The sequence below is a fragment of the Lepisosteus oculatus genome, chromosome 1, assembly GCF_040954835.1.
Source record: "Lepisosteus oculatus isolate fLepOcu1 chromosome 1, fLepOcu1.hap2, whole genome shotgun sequence".
NCBI lineage: Eukaryota > Metazoa > Chordata > Actinopteri > Semionotiformes > Lepisosteidae > Lepisosteus > Lepisosteus oculatus.
Window position 1 is genome coordinate 35,769,923 of NC_090696.1, and position 21,677 is coordinate 35,791,599.

General features: G+C 39.4%; 1 protein-coding gene across 3 annotated transcripts in view; it reads left to right on the forward strand.

Annotated features, from left to right (window-relative positions):
• Positions 1-21,677, forward strand: part of hspa4l (heat shock protein 4 like) — a 49,030-nt gene that overhangs the window by 4,202 nt on the left and 23,151 nt on the right. For all 3 annotated transcript variants that reach the window (XM_015344968.2, XM_015344969.2, XM_006629629.3), the window contains exons 2-7: positions 6,810-6,867; positions 7,737-7,877; positions 17,328-17,450; positions 18,357-18,456; positions 20,251-20,384; positions 20,802-21,046. In XM_015344968.2, coding sequence (XP_015200454.2) covers positions 6,810-6,867; positions 7,737-7,877; positions 17,328-17,450; positions 18,357-18,456; positions 20,251-20,384; positions 20,802-21,046 — 801 coding nt within the window. The remainder of the gene's footprint in view (positions 1-6,809; positions 6,868-7,736; positions 7,878-17,327; positions 17,451-18,356; positions 18,457-20,250; positions 20,385-20,801; positions 21,047-21,677) is intronic.

Consider the following 21,677-nt stretch of genomic DNA (forward strand, 5'->3'; position numbering starts at 1 on the left):
ATAAGGCACTGTGTACAGTTTACCAGGAACCCATTCATGGTAAAAACAGTTTGTGTACTGTTTGTGTTTCAAACGTTAATGTACATTAACACAGGTACATTAGCATTAGTACAGGTAAACAGAAATCCATGGTATTCAACTTGGGATTAACCTTGTTGAAATTATTCTTATTACTGACCTTCCAACTATAGTACACTTAAGTATGTAAAGTACTATAACATTCAAATATCTGGTAAAAAATATTTTGACTGTTGTCTTCAGTGTTTCAACAGAGAAGGTACACAAATAGCGGCTACATTCAATGCTCCCTTTTTCCAATGGGAAGTATTTATTTTACAGATCTAGACATAAAAAAAACAGTTTAAATGTGATTGGATTTTATGAATATGCATGTTACATGCCACGTCTCTCTTGGGTCTCAAGTTCCCCTTCTGAAGAAAATGGAGCAAAGTTTGCTTCTTCAATAAATCAGGCCCTGGTTTCTTTTACTGATTTAACAAGTTCCTTGGGATCCGTTAAAGAAGTGTCCGACTTGATTGAGATTAAAGTTATTCTGTCTGAATAAGGTCCTTCGTACTTCCAAGGTGATTCTTTCTATCTCACTGGCCTAAATCTAGGCTTCCCTTTTTTCATAAACTCCCAGCTGAAATAAGCTTAATAATTTAGAGTTTTACTTCTCCTGAGATTGGTATTTTCACCGAAACAAGGGGAAATGTGTTAGAGCACACTTGTTCAGACAAGCTGCTGTTAATTGTGTAAGTTACAAAGGCATGTGAGAAAAAAAATCCACTTTAAAGTATTTGTGCATAGTTAAGTGTTGAATCATTGTAGAACAAAATAAATTCTGAAAAGGTCTGTGTGTTTTTTTTCCTGGTTTAGTTTCTATTGAGGTTTTTAATGCCTGATTAATGACTACCATAATTATCTTGCCTGAGCACTGGAAGAAAGGACACAGACTACACCAGGAAAACCAATGTTAAAAATTTATTTTTAGTCCAGAGGTACAGCAAAACAGCCTTGCTCACACTTTGAGGGTGAACAAGTCTTCGCACTTTGAGGAGGAAAGATTGAAGCACTGAGGGTTAGAATGTTCGTTTTGAAGTTGTGGTGCCTTGACAAAGACAAGTAACTCATTTCCTTTTGCAGTTTATGTGCTGTTTGTGTTTCCGTCTCTCCAGTTCCACTTTTGCGCAAGTGCATCACCCAGTGAAGAATGACAATACAGACAGGGCTGGTTTGAAATCGATCTCACCCAAAAGTTGTCAGAAACAAAACCTGCCTATGGCTGAGTTTTTCAAAAGGTCCTTTGTACTGAATGGAGCCGAATAATTGAGCCAGTCACGTCCACAGCTGAATAGACGCATCTTGACTTTTAATCAGGTGGCCTCGTCAGCTTTTATTCACCGTGTGTAAAAATAGACCAGAAAAACAATAGGGTCTACTAAGCATTGTGGTTAAAAATGACAGACATTAAGATTTTAAGAGAAACAGATTTCATTTTTTGAAAGGCAATATATGTATAGTTTGAGAACGATTTGTAAGTGTTGCTCAGTATATGAAATCTGATTAAAAGCATATTGTCAGGAGAATTTCATTTTATCCACACACAATCAAGAATCATGATAAAAGTACTTGTTTTGTGTTGCTAAGTTTATGTCTGTACTTTTGCTTAGGTGAAGTTCTTTTATAACTTTGCTCATGTTCTTTAATTTTATGCTTTTAAAAGGATTACATACATTTTCATTAGAAAGGAAAACAAAATGGAAAAGTGATTTTACAAGGCCCTTCCTCGCTCATTTTCACACTCAATATTAATTTGTACTGAATTCTCGCCGTTGTGTTTTTAAGGTATGTTTTGGCCCTGGAAGGAGGCTGAAGTTTTTTCGTCTCCCATCCCACGGTACATAGAAGCTAAAATCGCTTGCTTCATTGGACTGTGTGTGTGCACACCATAGAATCTCACTCAGGTTGAGCTCACAGTTCACTTCCATCCCAGGTTAGATTCTCTGGGTAAAATAAGGGTCTGATATAGCCTTCAGTTCACTTTTTATACTTGCATCCTGTTAGACTTTCAGTCCCTTTCATTAAATAGATGTTAGATTTGGGAGCTAAGGCTGAAGCTGTTTGTCATTTCGAAACATAGATGCAACCTGTGAATAAATCCAGCATTGTAAACTACAATCCAAAAAGGTTGGGACCCAGTCTATATTACCGAAATGGAGACACAGCTTTTGAAACAGTGTGGTTTGATGTATATTGTATATACTGTATATAGTATTGTAGTCAAAGGGAATTGTGGATATTGCCTTCTTTATGTACCCCGTTAGACACCTCTCCTTCTGTTATGAAGTCATTCTAACCATCAGAGCTGACCCTTGTTGAGGTTGTTGTCTAGTTTTACCAAGATTTCCATCAATGTTGGCTAAGTATCATGGAAGTGTCCCATTAAAAACTTAAGACTAGAGGCATGCAACTCTTGGATAATCACATTGTAGTACCATCTTAATCCCCTCATTGCCCTTACTGTACCTATATTTAGAGGTTTCTAAGGACTGGGAAAGAGATTGGACCACATACTATATTAGTGATCATCTTTCTTAACAGTTGAATTGGACTGAAAGTGAAGCTTCTCTGAAATTAAATGTTTTCCATACTTCGTGAAATACTGCAGACCATATACAGTGTAACATTTGACAGGAAACAGGTGTATGGAAATGATACAAAAAAAGAAATGTTTCAATTTTTCTGGAAGATAACTCAGAGGGTGATGGAAAAATTTACATTGACTTCACTGACATGTGAAAAAGTGTATTTGAAAATTACCTAACAGGCTGTAAGGCAGTATTTGGTGGAGCAGGTGAGTCTATTTCTGGCAGGTATCAGTCTTCTGGCATTTATGCATGTATAAAAAGGTTTGTCATTGTTAACTGGAGTCTTGACTGTCACATTAATCTTTTTCTTAGCAATTCATACATTTTCTAGATTTTTTAAAAGCCCAGCAACTGCCTTCTGTGCTTAAGTTTAGAGATTAGTAAGACACCCAGTACCCAAGAGTTCTGTATTATTGCAGACTGCAAATCTATCAAGATGTGCCAATTAGCTGTTCATTGGAGACTGTGTTAGCCATGCAGTAAAATTCTCAAGTATCTGAAATGTTCCAAACACACTCTGTGAAGAACGTCTGAAATGCATAGTGCTTAGTTGACATCATACTCAAGCCATGTGCCACACTACCTACAATCAGGAGTACTGCTGGGGGGTTTGGATTTCTTGTCAGCTGATAAGAAATAATTTTTCAAGACGTGCAAGTGGGCTCCGCCAGCATGTTTGTACTGAGTCACAGCAGATTCATGCAAACAAAGGTCATACTGTTTCTCACGGGTGTGGAGAGGATATCTCCTTCTTTGCTTTCGCACCATTTACAAGTTGGCAATAACGTTTTGTTTTTACAATTGCTAGCACCACGCCCGTTAAGACATCCAGCCACCCCCTGCCTTGTGATGCCAGGAAAGGAATGTGTTATGTGGTCAAACACAGAATTGAGCTAAGGCTCCTCATTGAGCTCCAGATTTGCTGATCCCAAACAAGCAGCAATACTGCACCAGTTAAAACAACCTGGTGCTGCTGTCACAGGTTCCTTATACACCAAGAACTCTGGTACAGTAACATTTGCAGATGTTACGGATGATTCTTCATCTGGCTTACTCTGGAAGGATTTGAGGAAGGAAGCTACGTTTCAGCCTTCCTTACTGTTAAATCGGATTATGCTTGTGGGACTTGTGTAGAGTGTGTTATTCAAGCTTACCCCAGAATGGCTCTGTGTCCTCCATCACCAGGAGTGATAATGATGTTATTCAAAGCAATTATTTTTGATGTTTCGGTTGCTTCCAAGCCTGTATTGTCATTGTATAACTGTATTATATAAATTGTCTTCAGAATCGGGACTGTAAATTAGCAGAGATGTCTCTAGCCCTTTTTATTGATAATCCAAGTTATAGTAGGAGTGGTACAGAAGAGGACGATTTAGGAAATTGTAAGCAGCAACTCATTTCAACGTTCAGTTCTGAATCTGGTTACAATACGATGTGCTGATCATAAAATAGTCATTTACAGTTAAACAAGTGATGTTTCTCTGCTGTGAAACCAGGCTACTTCTTGCAGGTGTCTGAAAGGCTGGGATGTCTGCTCTAAGTACATGGGGGTATATTCCAGTGCCTTTATTATTTTTCTGTTTTAAGTATGTGTCGAATTGAATCACTAGATGCCTGAAAGATTGAAGGAATTCACTGGTTTATTTAAAAAACACACAAGTGCAGATCATACTTTTGTCCTCAAAAAGATAAATCACATTGTTTTTAAGAATGTAACTTTTTTTCAGCCCCGTAATGCATCCATTACATTATATAGTATTTACAGGACCAAAGAACAAGAATTTTACACAACAAAAAGAATGCAAAGTAAAGATGGTACACATTTGAGAACTCCCCAACAAGTCTAATACTCATATTAAAATGCGAATACATTACTTGAGATAAATACTTTTATTCATATGCATTATTTTCCAGGTGTTTCTGTTTTCTGTGTTAACAGGTATTCAGACATTAATTCAAAAAAGGTTAAGTAACTTCTTGATTTATTCTTTGCCAAAAGTATGGTTTTGTAAACAAATACTTCACCTATTACATGTGAAAAGGTAAACTCCTCCTGAGGGTCAAAAAGTATCTAAAAATACTATTATGTTTTCCAGAATCTTGCCTTTTCTTTTCCTGTAAGTCTTCATATCACTCTTGAATCGGCCAAACCAGACACTTTCTTCAACGTTTCTGGTAAATATTAGGCCAAACAAAGGAAGAAAACAAAACAATGAATACATTCCTTTTATAGATCATTGGTTGGCGAGACCCCAAAGTTTTATTATTATAAAGTATTCATTCGGAAATTTGCCTTTTTTAAATGATCTAACATCCACTTACCGAAGGTTACCATCGAGACGAGGCCATTCAACCCCTGTAGCCCATTCGGTAGTTAGTAGTTGAGTGATCCAAGGGACCCATCCACACTCTTTCTTGAAATAAGACAGGGTATCGATTTCAACAGCACGGCTGGGTCGCCTGTTCCACACCCCCATAACCCCTTAAGATGAACTGTTCTCAGTTTTTGAAACCTCTTCCTCTTAAATGGAAAAACATCCATGCTATTAATCTGCATTTCTTGTTGGCAAACCGGGAGGAGATGCATGAGACTAGATATACAGTAGGGCACCAATTTTTAAAATATTTTTTATCCTCAGAATTGGCCACGCTTCGAAAATGTCTGGGAAACTGCTGTGCTGAGGGGATGTACTGTATTAACATACCTCTGTAGCAGTGTGCTTGGTTGTGGTTCTTCAGAAAAGGGCCTTTGGTAATTCACAATTGTGACCTAGAAGGCAGTATTTTATAAAAGCAACCTGATGTGTAAAAACGTCCATACATTATTTACATAGTAAATACAAGTATTATTCATGTATTCATATCCTTCTGGTAGCCAGTATGGTTGATAGGGGGATAGTGGAGTCTGCTTATGGACTGTGGCTTGCAGCGCATTGTGAACATACCATCAAGAAGGATGAAACTTTGCCATATGAGACTTATCATTCAGTTGTGCTGCTTAATTAAAAGGGCTTTTCCTGTAGCTTCATGAAGATAAAGGTGCACTTCAAACTTTTTTTTTCTTCCTACTACAGTAAAACCTTTAGGGACCTAATTACAGCTACCGGGATTTCGGTACCCATGTCCTGCTCTCCTGATATGTCTTGTCTCCTAGTGACAATGCTCTGTCTTCTCTGCCCTGGTGTTTATCCCAGTCCTACTCAGACTGTTCCCTCTCGCTGTCACTCGGACACCTGTGGAAAATTGTGGGGGAATATTCAGTCTTGGTTTCTTCAGTAACTGTTGATTTTAGAAACAGTCTAATTGACCTTGACTTCCATCCTTTTGCTAAATGAAATATTAATAATTAAAATAAAAAATCATTTTGAATTTTATATAAAATTAAATACCTCATACTTTTTTATTTGACTTTTACTATTAGTAGTGAAACCTTCTAATCGTTAATACAGACCTAACGGGTGCCATTAAACCTTTTCATCCGGAATCCTTTTTATTACAAATCACATTCTAGTATGCACTCTCTTGTAAGAAGCTAACACTGATTTGTAATTATCTGGTGACATACCCTCTTGTGGTTAAAGTGGCTAATCTTGTCAACTGCCTTTTTATCATTTCTAAATGTGAAATGGAGTGTTTTCTGTTCTTTCATTATTAGGGATGTCCAACTTTAATTTCATGTTCCACACTAGATAAGACTGATTGATGGTGGATATCCTCACATCTCCTCCCCAGGTATATGAAGCTGATGAGAGGAGCTGGCATTTAATGTCAGAATAATTGAGGTCAACACACCTCTAAACCACAAGGAAACTGGAGTCCCATCTATGTGTGTGCTGGTCTACCTACAGTAGATCACTAAAATTGTCACAGCTGAGATTCAAGCCTGTAGGATCTTATTCAAATAATTCACCTAACAGCTCCCACCATGAAGGAGTAGTTTTACTGAATTCCATCTGTATATTTTGAACATGGATCCTTGTTTTAAAATTTGAAATATCTGCAAACTACTCGGGTGCATTGAGTATGAACATAGACAAGCAAAAGTCTTAATGGGCTGTAATCCTATTCCAAATTCAAAGTGCAGAACGCCTGCTGTAAAGGCTGTAATGGCTGGGATTCTTTAATTGAGTATTGATTTGTTTTGGCTTTCTGTTCCAGGGCATGTGTGTCTCTGGCATCCAAAAACCGCTCGATTGGAAATGCAGCAAAGAGCCAGGTGAGAAAAACATTCAGGTCCTGAAGGGTGTGATACAAGTGCTTTACTTTGGTACTTTAGATACCAAAAACATTTTTTAATAAAAAGAAATACTTTTTTTTCTGGTAAAAGATGGGAGAAATGCATTAATTGAACATTTTGATTTATGGAATGAAGTGTGAGAGAATGGATGATGAGAAGCCAAAAAAAGTATATAAACTGTATATAAAAAGATGGATTTGAGATGTGTCCAATTATTCATTTTCCCTTTTCCAGTGTTGATAACAGTTGAGTGGGTTCCTTATTCTTAAATTACTCATCAGGATATTTTGATTAAACAGCTTTAAAGCTACAGGTTAGTTGGATTCATTTCAGCTGACAAATCAGGCTGTGAAATCATCTTGAGAGCAGAGGGAAACAGGGTCTCAAGCTTTGCTGGTTTCAGGGCTGTTTTATTTACTAAACTAGACGTTATTGATTCATGTGTTGGTAGAAAATTTGCTGTAAAATCTTGTCATCCAGAAAGAACTATCAGAAGTATTCACCCCCCACCCCCCACCCCCCACCAGGGACATTTTCACATTTTATTGTGTTACAATATGGAATATGGTATTTAATTGGATTTTTTTACCAATGATTGAGACAAAACACTTTGTCACAACGTCTGCTCATCCTCCTAATTAATTATAAATATAAAACAGAAATCAACTGACTGCGTAAGTATTATACCTCCCAAGTGAATATTTGGTAGTAGCCATGGATTTTCATGGATCAGTCTCTACCAGCTTTGCCTATTCCTCTTGACAGCCACTGTACTTAATTCAAAACTGTGGGTGACATTTCATGAGTTCACTTACTTTCCCTGACTCTCTTTATGTATTACTTTTCAGATGATAACAAACTTCAAGAACACAGTCCATGGATTTAAGAAGTTCCATGGCCGAGCATTCGACGACCCCATTGTGCAGGCAGAGAGATCTAAGGTTCCCTACACCCTGCACAAGATGTCCAATGGCAATGTTGGAATCAAGGTACTTTCTTCTGTCTCCCTCTGGTTGTGGGTTCAAAGCCAGATGTTAAGTCTGGCCAGTTGTATATACAGAAATGGGTTAGATGCCCATCACATCTGGGATCTTGAACTTAAGAATGCTCTGCTATAATAGACCTTTTGTTGTTAGTGTCTCAGGTATGGCTGACTCCCTGCTGATAATTTCCCTGCTCTTTAATTTCTCTTTTAGACTTCTTTCCTATAAGGCAAGTAGTAATTTCTTATCTGTAGCTCAAGTGGGGAGCTGTGTCTTTGTGCCTTGGCTGCAAAGACACGCCTCAGGTGTCACCTAAAGAAGGCTCAACAGCCAAAACATTGCGTTTCTTCTTTCTACTTTTGCCCACAATTAACATTTTCTTGTTCATTATTCTCCACGGTCCTAAATGTGACAATTTGGATAACTTGCTCAACGCTCAAATGAATTTTCTGTTTTTTTTAATCCATAATGACCTTGTGGTTTTCTGGGCATTCATTTGGTGAGAGTCCGGATATTGATTATTTCTAGAGTTGTCTTATATGTATTTTGAACGTACATACCTTCAGAATGTTAACAGTTATTTTTTCTCAAATGTCTGTCGTTCACTTCATTTATAATTTGACCATTGTTTTTTATTTTTTGAATAAGCTCTGTATAATTTGCTGTGGCTGTTTCGGCGATGATGGGTGCTCAGGTGCTGGGGTTTGGAGTCCACAGTGCCTTTTTATCATCTAACACAGAGAGCTCGCCTGCACATCACAGGATGTACAGGCTGAGAAACCCGAGTTCCACTTGACGGGTCAGTAAGGGAGCTGTCAAATATGACCAGCTGGAGTCCCTCGAGTCGAAAAATCAATTCTAGTGGCAAACTAATTTAAAAAATCCATTCTTCTCGCCGATCCAAATTCATGTTACCAACTGAACAGAAATGCAGGTTTTTGCTTTAATGTTCTGGTTGGCTTGCGTAAAGCACGTTGTTTCTGCCACTGGTGCTGTTCCCAACTAGAGATGAGTGACACGGCTGTGTACAGAACAGAGCACAGCTTGAAGGCGGAACAAAGCTGGTATAAACATGTGCCAAGCAAATTCAGAGCTGTATAGCGGTCCTCTGATAAAAAAGCATTCCTGGCTGTTTCTGGCCACTGGGTGGAATGGTTTTGCACCAGTTTGCCTGTTCACTGGTCTCTGAGCCCTAGATGCCACAAAGGTCCCAGAGCCTCCAGCTCAAGTCTGGCATGGAGAGCATCCTTAAATGTCACTTTCTCATCTTGCAAGGAGGCTGTTGTCCCATGAGTCCCTGTTGTCCCGAGGACATGCCTTCACATGTTGTAGCGTTGTCATGTCAGCCGAGCAGTCAGATTGCCATCAGTCACTGCCATTGGAGTCGCACAATAACAGACTGTACCTACCCTTTGATGGGTCTCTGGTACCCAGCTATTAGTATATCTGTTCCACACTCACTGATGTCCACTGCTGTAAGGTTGTTCTACATCTACACAAAACCTTGATGCATCACTAACGAAAATTAGATGGTGAGTCCATTGAGATGTGGTAATGTTCTCTTGACAAGAGAGGTTTATGGATCTTTCCTTCCTTAACTTTCACCAGGCTTGACACCTAATCAGCCCTATCGGCTCTCTCAGTAATAACGTGGTTTTGTGCTCAAGCGAGTGTCGGAGTCACTTAATTGTATTATGCTCAGTTATCAAAATTATGCCAAAATATTTGTTAAATATCCACTTTCCATGTTTTTATTATTCCTAGAACAGACATACATGTTTCATTATGCTCAGTATATATCAGTACCACATTATTATCACAGTTCCTTAATGGTAATCTCGCATTTTGTTTTCTTAATGTGTTTTACTGTGTTGAAAAGACTAGATCAATGCAGGCAATCAGCCTAGTAGGTGTTCTGAGAGACCAAGAAAAAAAGTGATTGTTTGCTTGTTATCTGTACTTCCTAGCTACATTATTTAAGTTTCCATCTGTATTGTCTCAGGATGCTCTCAGAAGACAAGGTACTAGGTACGCAGGTTAGAACGAAGTCTGCACTTTGCAGGTTACCAGAAAGCAAAGCACATTATTTCAGTGGCACCTGCAGATATATGCTATGCTAGAATAGTGTCTGTGATAGTTGCAGTATAGCCCTTTTCTTAGTCTAGTTTATGCTCTTTTTTCTCTCTATGCTGGTTTCCCCAAGCAGCAGCAGCAGCATATAGTTGGCTGTGTGGGTCTGAGTTGAACTGGGTGTTTTTGGGGTGCTGTATAGAAGTGACCCCTGTGGCTTGTAAGGTGGCTGTGAACTTGTAATATTACCAGTGAGAGGTTGGTTCTCATTTCCTAACTTTTACTGGCGCTTTGGGCCTGATAAGTGTGTCGAAGCCTGGAGCGTCGTCTTCATCTCTGTGTTAGCCTGTGAAAGAAAGAAAGAAAAGAGAAAATGGAACCCGGAAATCCAAAGCTCTTTAAAGTGCTTTGAAACGAGAAAATATCAGTTCTCCTCTTGGCATCGTCTGTTAAGTGTGTTGCACGTCTTCACAATTGGTTTTATGTGGCTGTGGCTGTGGCTGTGGCTCTAAAAGCATGCTGGCCCTTTGAGAAGATGGATCACATGGAGCCTCTCATCATTTTTACGCTTATGAATTTATGTTTATGTTTAATGAACATTATTGTACTATAATCAGGTTGTTTAGCTTATATGGTGCTTTGACTTTGACTTTGTGTCATTTAGGTTCTTTCTACTACATATCAAAGAAAAAACATGATCTACAAAGGAACCCATTCTAATGTTACTGTCACCCTCCAGGCAGGCATTCCATATGAGTGAAATATAGATGAATACTTGGCTGCTGCACACTGTATCAGCTTGTACGGCTTTTATGAAAAGCGATACGTGAAATTATTTTAGATAAAATATACAGGAAACTGAGTTATTGCAGTGTAGTCTGGAATGCGTGGTGTGAGTAAGTGAGGCGATGATAAATCGACCTAACTCATCCCAGATCAGTTTACAGTAAGCAACTGGAAACTAGCAACCAAAATACACATTCCTTTGTCATTTACACTGGTAATTTTGCTTTATTACATTTCATTACTTCGGAATTTTAAAAGGATTAGGGAGAAAGACAGCATACATTTTGTAGGAGTAGTAGCTCGGTAGTATTCCATTGTATAATGAACAAGTAAAAGGTTTATTCCATGCTGAAAAGAGAAGAAAGGAAACACAGTGTTTCTGGCCGTGGAGCCTTCTTCGGGTGTGTCACACTCTTTCTTCTCTTCTCATACTTTACAGCATGGAATAAACCTATTACTTGTTCCTTTGCAGCCTACACATGCTGACGCAGCTACCCCCCTGAACTGTTCCATTGTATAATATATAAAACAATTAATTTCAAGGCTCATAATAACACTGTTTTGAAATCCATATTTGTTATTTGGCCTGTAAACACTTCTTAGAATAACTTGAAACTGAAATTGTGGTGTTTTCTTCCCAGTTGACGTTACTGTTCTTTAAATTGCAGGCATACTATCCTGGTAATATATTTGAGTTTTTAAAATATCTGGTAAGCCCTTTGACTGTTTAGTCATATCATGCGGTAATACCTGGAATTCTCCAAATTTGCCAGAAAGGATCTCCTTTCTGACACTGGCATGTGGGTGACATTTCTTTGATATATTTTTGTCACCAGCAAATTTCAGAAACTTTTGAGACTCAATTTAATTCGTAGATTCAGTACAGCCGGTTGACATACTTCTCTCCAACATTGCTAGCCAGATCCTTTGTTTCTAAATGTGACCCTTCAACATGCACAGATCAGATGAGTCACTTTTCCCCCAGTGCAGTGACATGCTTGCAATTTAAGTCTGTAACAAAGCTTATCACATGATAGCACTGAATGTAATTAATGTCATACATTGAACTGAATCGCACTGAACTTTGATTCGACAAAAGCCTGCAAAATTTTAGATTTCTGAATCAGCATTTATTTTTTTCTGGTTTCCGAATGCAGAATGTGATGAAGTGCTCATAAAATACAGTATGCACCCTGGCTGTGGCTCTGAAAGTTATCCAAACCCCAAAACAATGATTTCCTGAGTTTTTGCAATGAAAAGGGAAAAAGAGGGCGGAAAATGTGTTGCTCCAAGAATGATCTGTTTCAAATAGTACTAAAAGGCACTTGCCGGTTTTTTTATTTAACTTCTGGAGCTGTGATGCCTGATACCTAGTCTGTCAGGAATATTAACCTGTGAGTAAGAAGAGACAGTTGGGCCAATCTGCCCCGTCCTGGTTCAATTCTGGGACACGAGACCGTCAAAACGAAGTCTCTATCGTAAATGGTGTCTGAGGGCCAGTGAGTTACATTTTTCCCTCTGGACCAGAGCTTCCGAAGCAATGTACCAGTCCCAGATTGGGACTAAATTAAATATCCCACGAAGTTCATAAGAGTAGGGTTATGTACTCCTGGGTCCTAACTAAATATCACTTGGTTTTGCACACAATTTGGCCTCCCTGTTCGTCAATCTTAATTAAATTAGTGAAGTAGTCTCTCACTTCTCCACCTGATCTGCCATGCCCCAGGCCTGCATAATGGCACCTGTGCAGCGTCCAGTGCCTCCTGTGTCTCAAAGTGCTGGGAATCCTTTGGGATGAAAATTATATTTAAGGAATTGTGATTGTAATTGCCGGGCATTGTTATTCACCAAACCCAGGTCTACAGGGGTCCTAAAGGATTCAGCTTCACTGAGGCTTATGAAGCTCCATTATAGTGCATATGGTGCAGCAGTGGAAATCTTGGAGCCCAGCTCTTGGGCTTTTCTGTATATCCTGGCACACCAGTTTGCTCTGCTAGAAATGTTAAAAAATCGGGCATTGAATGGGTGTTCAGCTGCCTTTTTTAGGAGAATGAATGTGTGTGATATTGTTTTGATACCCCTGTGTAACACGTGTGGGGCATTGGGCAGTTTGAGCTGATGTCATTGGCAGGATATTAGTGGTAGTGCTGGACAGCAGCTCGTGAGTAAGCTGCAGGAATACTGTACAGGTCGGTGTGCAGTGCTGGAGCAGAACAGCTGTGCTCTTGGGCGAGAGGGTTGGCTGGAGACCACAGAAGAATCCCAAGCTCTTAATTTAACAGTGATGCAGCTCTACAGGCTGGCCTTGAGGACACTGGGGGCCCGTGCTCTAAAATCCCCAGCACATCCACGGTACTATAGATAGGTTGGCCAAATTCATTGAATTAACAAGGGACTGGCATAGATTTGTCCTTCTGTTCTTTCATAATTCAGTTGATCAGTGAAGATGATTGATTTTTCTTTCCTTAGAGGATTTGAAATCCAGAGCTCCTGTTTTCAACTGCACTTTGTGTTCTGTTGTTCTTATTCCACTGTTTCTTCCCCCTTTGGACTAACTTGGCATTTGTTGCCCTGTTAACTTGCTGCTTACTCTCCTGTTCAGTGTTTTGTGTTCTATTATCAGGGATAGGACTTGAAGTTTTCCAAATAGAGGGGGCTGACCATGAAATGCAGTGTTGTCTCAGCCACGCTATGGTCTCTGCCTGATTTTATCAGCTGTTCCTGGTGGTGTTTCGAGGTTTAGTGAAAGTTTTGGCCTTATCGTCCCACTCTGGACCTGTTTTAAGAATGAAGCTGCTCTGATCGAGAGTCCAGTTCACCCTTGCTGATTTGAATTGTATTGTCTGTTACAGGCTTCAGTTGCCTGAAAACGTGCAGGCTGATCAAGCCATTATCTGCGTTTAGCCCCAGGCAGAATGGATATTTTTGGAAACAGAATCTACGAGGCTAGAGAAGAGTTTCCATAAATTGTGCTGAATGAAAAGAGTATTGCAACCAATAACCTAAAACTATGTTTTGGAAGTGATGAACCTATTAAAATATGTGGTTTTGGATCCAACTTGAAATGGATCGAGATGCATTACTTGGTAATGCTAATCTGAGTAGAGTAAAAGTAAATAATCACACTGATGCCATGGCCACTTATACTGTTGCTCTTGCTGTTGTTGAAGCAAATCTTCAAAGCCAGGGTTGGAGGTGATTGGCTCCCTTTCCCTTTTGAAAATAGGAAGGTGCTTACTATTTGTTAATTGTTTTTACCATTAAAACAACCGCACGTGTACCATTGTTTTTACCATTGTTTAATTACCATTAAATACCTTCTGTCTTTGATCTGTCTTCTTATCTAGGTATTTTGGTTTATTGTAAGTCCACCATGACACATCTGTCATCTTGTTTCAACAACGTCTAACCCAGGCATATGAAAGATTGGAGTTCAGGCCAAACTCCCCAGCAGACAGTGACCTGTGTTAGTTGGTCATTGTGAGGGATAAAAGCAGTATAGGAAATGTCCAAGTGTTATTTTAATTAGTGTTTGTCAATGCCAGGAGTGGCGTACAAGAGGAATAGAGATTGAAGACAAGAGCTGCGTCAGCTTCCTTACCTACCCCCATTCCTCCTTCCTGCCTTTTCATCAACCCTTTTTTCTTCTTCTTTATGTCTTTTAGCATGGAATTAACCTCTACTTGTTCCTTTGTGGACAGCTGTAGCTTGGTACAATTCCTTGAAAGATAAATTGTAATATTTTGTAATTAGCGTCACTCTAGTAACAATGCAGTTGGCATTAATATTATTGCTTTTCCTAAACTTTCAAAACTTTCGTATAATTCAGTTTTCTCTATAGGTAGATTAACAAACCTGGGCAGTGTTTCATGGAAAGTCACCTGTCCAGGCTGTGTCTGGATTCAGTTAACATCTCTTTCCCCTTGAATTTAACTTCACATTTCCTAAATTTAATTTCACAAAGAATGTCTTCAGTATGTAAGATTGTTCTTAATATTTTCAGTAATTTAATATTTTTGGTCATCTAAGAATCTCTTCTAGAAGTTTCCTTAAAGAAGTATGAGCTTTGACAATATAGCTGGTTATTTTATCCCATACTTTCACAACACCTTGCATAAAGAAGTGTGTCTAGTGTGTTTTGGTGTTCATTTTGAAATTTTTTGGGTTAATATTGTCAATGCCTTCATGGATGTTGAAAACTTGAATCACGTCCCTTTGTAGGAAACATGAATGTTAAAAAACATTCAGTTCTTTCTGCCTGTCAGTATACAGAATGGGACTTTTCTGGGACTGTATCTGGCTTCTCTGATCTGGACAGATCCCTGCACAAGTGTACCGAAGTGCAGAAGCTTATAAGCACCATGGAGAAAAAAATATTTTTTGTGTTTAAACCAGAAACTTTTTGTGTTTATACAAGCTAGTATTTTGTTTAAATGAGAAACGCATTATGTTTATAGGAGATAATATTGCATTTAAATGAGAAGCTTATTGTGTTTATATGAGATAACTGTGTTAAAATGCGCTAGTTAATTAAAAAATTTAACAGAACAATATTGTCACAGTGTCTATTGTTAAAGTCAATGTTACTTTGCATTGGGCAATGTAATTGCATATATAGTGTAACATATTAATAGACACTATTGTTCACAAATTAACTATCACCTTTTAATGCAATACTGTCTCATATAAATACAAAATGTTTCTTGTGTATTGCAATACTATCTCGTACTAACACAAAAAATCTTTTTTTTTTCTTAGAAGCGTAAAAAAAGCTTCCGTACAGGTGACCAAATTTGTACATAATGTTTTAAACATAACACCCATTGATATAGATTTTACACGTTAACTATATTCTAACACTTCATTTTACTGGTCCCTCACATTGTTGAGGAGAGGTAAATCATGTGTCAACATTAACAGTCCTTTTCATAAGCAGCCTCTTCAACCTCAGTTTCCCATTTCGTATCTATAGATTGGTTTTACTAATTGCACGCAGCACCCTACCTTCTCTGCATTGGACTACATTTGCCTAATCTTGAATTTAATTTTATTTCAATCTTGTAGAATTTCATTTGCTGTTACTACAGTGTTTTCGATTCCTCCAATTCTAATCCTATTTTAGTATTGTCTTGTAAACTTGATTAGTTTCTAACTACCCCGGAATTTAGATTATAGATAGAAATAAGGTGGTCAGGAAGGACAGTACGGTCCTTGTACCCATCTGTACTATTTACATCTTCCCGGTTTGAGCATTCACCTCTTATACATTTTAGAACTAACAGTTTGGTAGTGATATGTCATTCTGCGCTTTGTAGTTTATTTTTTGTTTCCTCTTTCGTGGCAAAGTGACTTTACAAAGAAGGTTTGCAGCGTGAGGCGAAGCCGCATTTTAAAAGCCATGCCGTTGTGTTGTGTCAGCTTTCTGCTGGCTGCTTTTGCAGTGCAAGAACAGAGACCTTCAGCTAAATTAAGTTTAGCCCCTCTGTATTACGTTTTCCAAGGTACTTCTCGTAGCACATTTATTCTTTTACATAATTTTAAAAATATTTCCTTTAACGTTGTGAATCCTGTTCTCGGAATATTGTCTTTTTGTCCTCTCCACTCGTTGTCTTTTGCATTTGCAGCACAGTGTTTTCCTGTCCGCTGTTCAGCCCCACCAATACTGAGCCCTGTCATCTTCAGGTCTTCCTCCTCACCCCTGGTATTTATAGACTGAAAGCCTGAGAATGAATTAAATGCTCATTGGATTATTTCAGTCCTCTTGATTGCTGCAGCTTCAGCTGTTCTTTTCCTTTTTTAATCGCTGACTAAGTTTCCCCTTCAGCCAGCTTGTGCAGGACGGCTTTTGAGAACGGAGTAAAACAGCGCCCCAGACGTGTAATTAAATGAACTTTCATTGTTGGCCTTTTTTAAGATGCAGATCTGTCCTCAGCCATTGTTCTGAGGTCTTAATAAACATTTAGCCTGGTGTTTGCACTGAGTTCTTCCTTACGGGACAAAGAGTGTTGTCATGTACTGCAGAGGCACAGCTGAATTCATTGCGGGTTATTAAGATCAGACCTTTCTAAGGTTCTCATTATCCTCAATTCTGCATTTTGTGTATTGTGTTAATTCAGCATAGAATAGAGGGAAAGGGGGCTGACGAGTACATTTATTATTCTGAACACAGTACAGTAAATATGAATTTTGCACCTGTTTTTTTTTTTCATGCTTTCTTTCACTTCCTCTGATGTTAGGGAAAAAACTGTTTTTCTTTTACATGGTGTCAGATTTTCACCTTTTAAGCTTCCTGGTTTAACCTTGTTTTCAAGAGGATTATTAAACAAAACAGGGAACCCACCTGAGCAGCATCACTATCCCCCTTCAGGTTGGCGCAGTCATGTAGGCTGCCAACAGTACAACTGCTGCCCCTGACGCATGGGCCTGTCTGAGCTTAGCTGCTGCTGTGTTCAGATTGGAACAGCCAGGGTAGCTGCTGCTTCAAGGTCTTTTCTTTCTGGCAATTTCAAGCATTCCTATAATAGCCGAGGATCACAGTTGGCCACCATTAATTTGGTACAGCCTGAGCTCTTCCTCCTCCTGTTGTCTTTCTGCCTGTAGGTGAGGTATCTGGATGAGGACAGAGTGTTCACCATCGAGCAGGTGACAGCGATGCTGCTGACAAAATTGAAGGAGACTTCTGAGAGTGCGCTGAAAAAGCCAGTGGCGGACTGTGTCATTTCAGTGAGTATGATTCATTTCCCTATCAGCATATTTCACAGGTTGGGGGATTGTAGTATCTTGCCATTTTCCTGGAAAACAGCTATACTGAACGTATTTAAAGGCTGTTGAGCCCTATGGCATTCCTTTCATTGAAAGAAAAGGCTGGTTGCAGTGATAATAAGAAGAGTTAGCTGAGACATACCGGGTCTGTGGATGTTATGCAGCTTTACGTGCTGAATAACCAGCGTCCACAGACTGTTTGGTATTTATTTTCCTTCAGACGTGAACCAGCATTTCGTAACTATAAAGGTTTGCACACAGAGTGTTATGTTTATTACAGCTCTAATACTTGTTTCTGTGCTGGAGTAATTTTAATTAAACACAAAACTACAGGTTTATATTTTAAAAACTATTGGAGAATATAAAACAGGATGTTGATTAATCAAAATATTCCTACTTCCAAGTTTTGTAACTATTTTCTCCAAAAACTCTTAAGTTTATATTTCAGAATAACACTTAATTCTCCTCGTGGTAGCCCATTCAATATCCCCTGTTCCCCCAGGTCCAGTCAGAGTGAAAGAATAAATTATAAATCTGCTTTGCCTTTCGACCTTCCTTTTAGCTAAGGCCAATCAACTGACCCCTTTTACTACACGCTGAGAGTGTTATAATTTGTTTCCGATGTAACATACAGTATGCAACTGCAGTACGTGGCTGTAGCTTAAATGCTCAACAAACAGAATCCGTAGTATGTTAAAAAATGTGTTTTTCATTAATGTCAACACCTTTTAATGAATGGTTGGGTTCCATTGCATTATTTCCAGTGTCTTCTTATGTTGCGATGCCCTTGATTACGTATTTGCAGCATTTTCTTGCTTACTTGTAGTTGTGTCCCACCCGTTGACCTTGACTGCGCTTCTTTTCCAGGTTCCGAGTTTTTTCACAGACGCAGAGAGGAGGTCTGTGATTGACGCCGCTCAGATTGCTGGGCTGAACTGTCTTCGGCTCATAAACGACACCACTGCAGGTGAGTTGTACAGTTCGAGTCTTGTGTTGTCTTCCACTGCCTCACGGTTCTTAATTCCCTTTGCGAGAAGTCATTGACGGTCCTGACTCATGGCATCCCTGTAACTGCTCCCTAGCGTATATGTAATTTTAATGCAGAGGAGCTGAGCTTTAAAAGAACCATCCAAAGTAGGTTATTGGCCCTCTGAGATTACACGTAGCTCAAGTCTCTATCTCTTTACCTTCTGCCCCAAGTATAATGAGGTTCATTGGAGGGGGAATGCCTGTGTCATCTGTGCTGAGCCCCTAAGGAGTCTGAACTGTGCTGAGATATATAAAGAGATCTCTGCTGTAACACAGTTTTTAGAACATCTGCTGACAGTTGTGCTCGGCTGTCCTCAAACGCAGCTGTGCTCAGTGTTTTCGCTCATTCTTTAGCTTTACATTGCACAAAACCAATGGAAGCAGGGAGGTATGAGATAAATTGTGTTTTGGAATGCATTTACAAAATATATACACACAACAGCAAGATTTGGGACAGGCTGAATTTTGCACATTTAGTGCTGAATTGTCTCTTTTGAATCTGTCTTTTCGGAAAAGCTGAACTGGTGGGTTGTTTTTTTAATTCTTTGATCTTTGGGACAAAAGATAATTACTAACCAATAAAAGTCTCTGGGTCACTACATAATGTGGCTACAGAGAAACAATGTCAGATTCAGTATTCTTAACCACAGTGACATGGCCTGAACCTGTGTGTCTCATTATTATAAGACACAGATTACAGTGTTAAAGGGGAATTGCAATGTGATTTTGGGGTAAGAAAGAATTGGCATTGATGAGTGCATTCCAAACCACAATGAAAATAAAATGTACACAGTAATGTGTAAAACCTTCAGTTTACACCACAAAATAAATTCCCAAGTATGCACAGCGATTCAGAATGAGGCAGCACAACGTCTGGTGACATGAAGTGGCTCTATTCAATTATAAACAAGCAGGCTTGTAAATACTTCTCTTTTAATCCAATAGAAATGTTGCTCTTGGCTTCGAGACAGTTTTGCTAACAAATACAACATATTTGTTAACTCTGCATGCTGGAAGTTGGAACGTTTTTGCGGTGAAATGTCTGCTGTGCAACCTGTGTTTATACACTCATACATCACATTACATTAATCAGTACAGTGACTAGTGAGCAGGAAGGGCCGCTTCTCGCTTTCACCCGTGGTGAGAACAGGGGTGTGTGACAATTTGGCAACTATCCATTACTTTAACAAAGTTCACAATTTTGTATTTAATTTGGAATTTGGGCCTGCAGTTCCCCCTTTAAAGCAATATATTGACTCTGTCCAACAAAAAACTTAAAATGGGGAAACTGTATTTTATCTTACAACAGGAATGGAAAACATGGCACAAGGTCTCTTTCATCCTGTCATCTCTTAGGTGCTAACATACTGACTCAAGAACCTATTAGTAAGCAGTTTTCTGCACTGTTGTTTCTGTGCACGGCACCATTCTTTGGTGAAAAGCTGTCTCCTGCCTGTACTCTTCAGTCTGATTCGGATTGTGGTCTGAAGTGTAAGGAACAAAAAAAAAAATAGTTTGTGAGTGTTGTGGAATTTGTCTCACTTTAAGCCTTCTTCCACTGGTATTCTCTTATTAAAAAATGAAATTGTTTCTTTATTAAAAAAAGAAAATATTGCCTGCTTTACCCTTTCAAAGCCTCATGCCTGCATCCTTTGAAAGGATGTTTCTGTGGTGCTGGTTTTCTTGTACTGTAAAGCCTAACTCTCGCGTCCTTCTGTTCGCTTTTGTGCAGTTGCTCTGGCTTATGGGATATACAAGCAGGATCTCCCTACCCCAGAGGAGAAGCCCCGCAATGTCGTCTTTGTGGACATTGGGCATTCATCATACCAGGTCAACATTGCTGCTTTCAACAAGGGCAAGCTCAAGGTGGGAAACAGTTTTGAAAGTCTACATTGTGATGATCATAGTTTGAGTTTGAAGAGTGATTTAGAAAGCAGCGAAGGTGAACTAAACTTTACATGTTGAAATACGAGACTTTTGTTGCTCGGCGTTCATTTGACAGATTAGTCTAATTCATATACAACCACGGCAAGAATTTTAATAGCAAGACCGCATAGGAGTTGATATAAGCATGTGTTATCAGGTTGCTTTATGTATTTGAACGGGTTCAGATATTGCAAATCACATTGCCCTTTTTAAAACTTGTACCCACTTCATACAAATGCAAATCAAACCTTTTGTCCTTCACGCTACGTGCGGCCCTGTCCTCGGGGGAGGCTGGCTCCTGGGCATGAGGAATTAGTTCACCTTTGCCCGCCTTGACGTCTCTCTGCCTCTGCTCAGGTCCTCGCCACCTCCTTTGATTCCTACCTCGGAGGCAGGAACTTCGACGAAGTCTTGGTGGATTATTTCTGCGAGGAGTTTAAGACCAAGTACAAAATCAATGTGAAGGAGAACCCCAGGGCCCTGATCCGACTCACTCAGGAGTGCGAGAAACTAAAGAAACTGATGAGCGCCAACTCCTCCGACCTCCCGATGAACATCGAGTGCTTCATGAACGACATCGACGTGTCGGGGAAGATGAACAGGTACGGAGCCGCACTCGCAGGCTGACGTGGCCGCCCTGGCTGCTTGAAAGAGCCAGGCCGTGCTTCTCGACTGGGTTCGAGCAGAACTAACACTGAGACACCCAGATTATCTCGCAGCTGAACGGTCACAGTAGTCCCAATTTCTCAGACCAGTTATTAAATCTCTGTGACAAAATAAATTGATTGACATTATAGAAAAATTGGAATTAAGCATAAATCGTGAACTTTGTGAAAGTACTGTATGGTTGCCATATTGTTGCAACCCACTGGTTGCGGGCGAAGGGCAGGAGCGAGGGTTTGCATGAACCTGCGAGATAACGCGACCCTTCCTGCTCACTAGTCCTTGTAATGACTGATATAATGTGATGTACAAGTGAATAAGTACAGCTTGTTTGGCAGACATTTTACCGCAGAAATGTTCTAACCTGATCTGCATGCAGAGTTACCAAGTAAGTAGTATTTAAAAACGTAATAACCGCTATATTTCTATTGGATTAAAAGAAAAGTATTCGAAAGCCCATTTGTTTACAGTGTATTTGGGTCGCTTCACATCACCATAAGTTTTGTTGCCTTGTTCTGAGTCACAGACAATGGCGGCAATATGGCACTGTGCATACCTGGAAATGTGGTC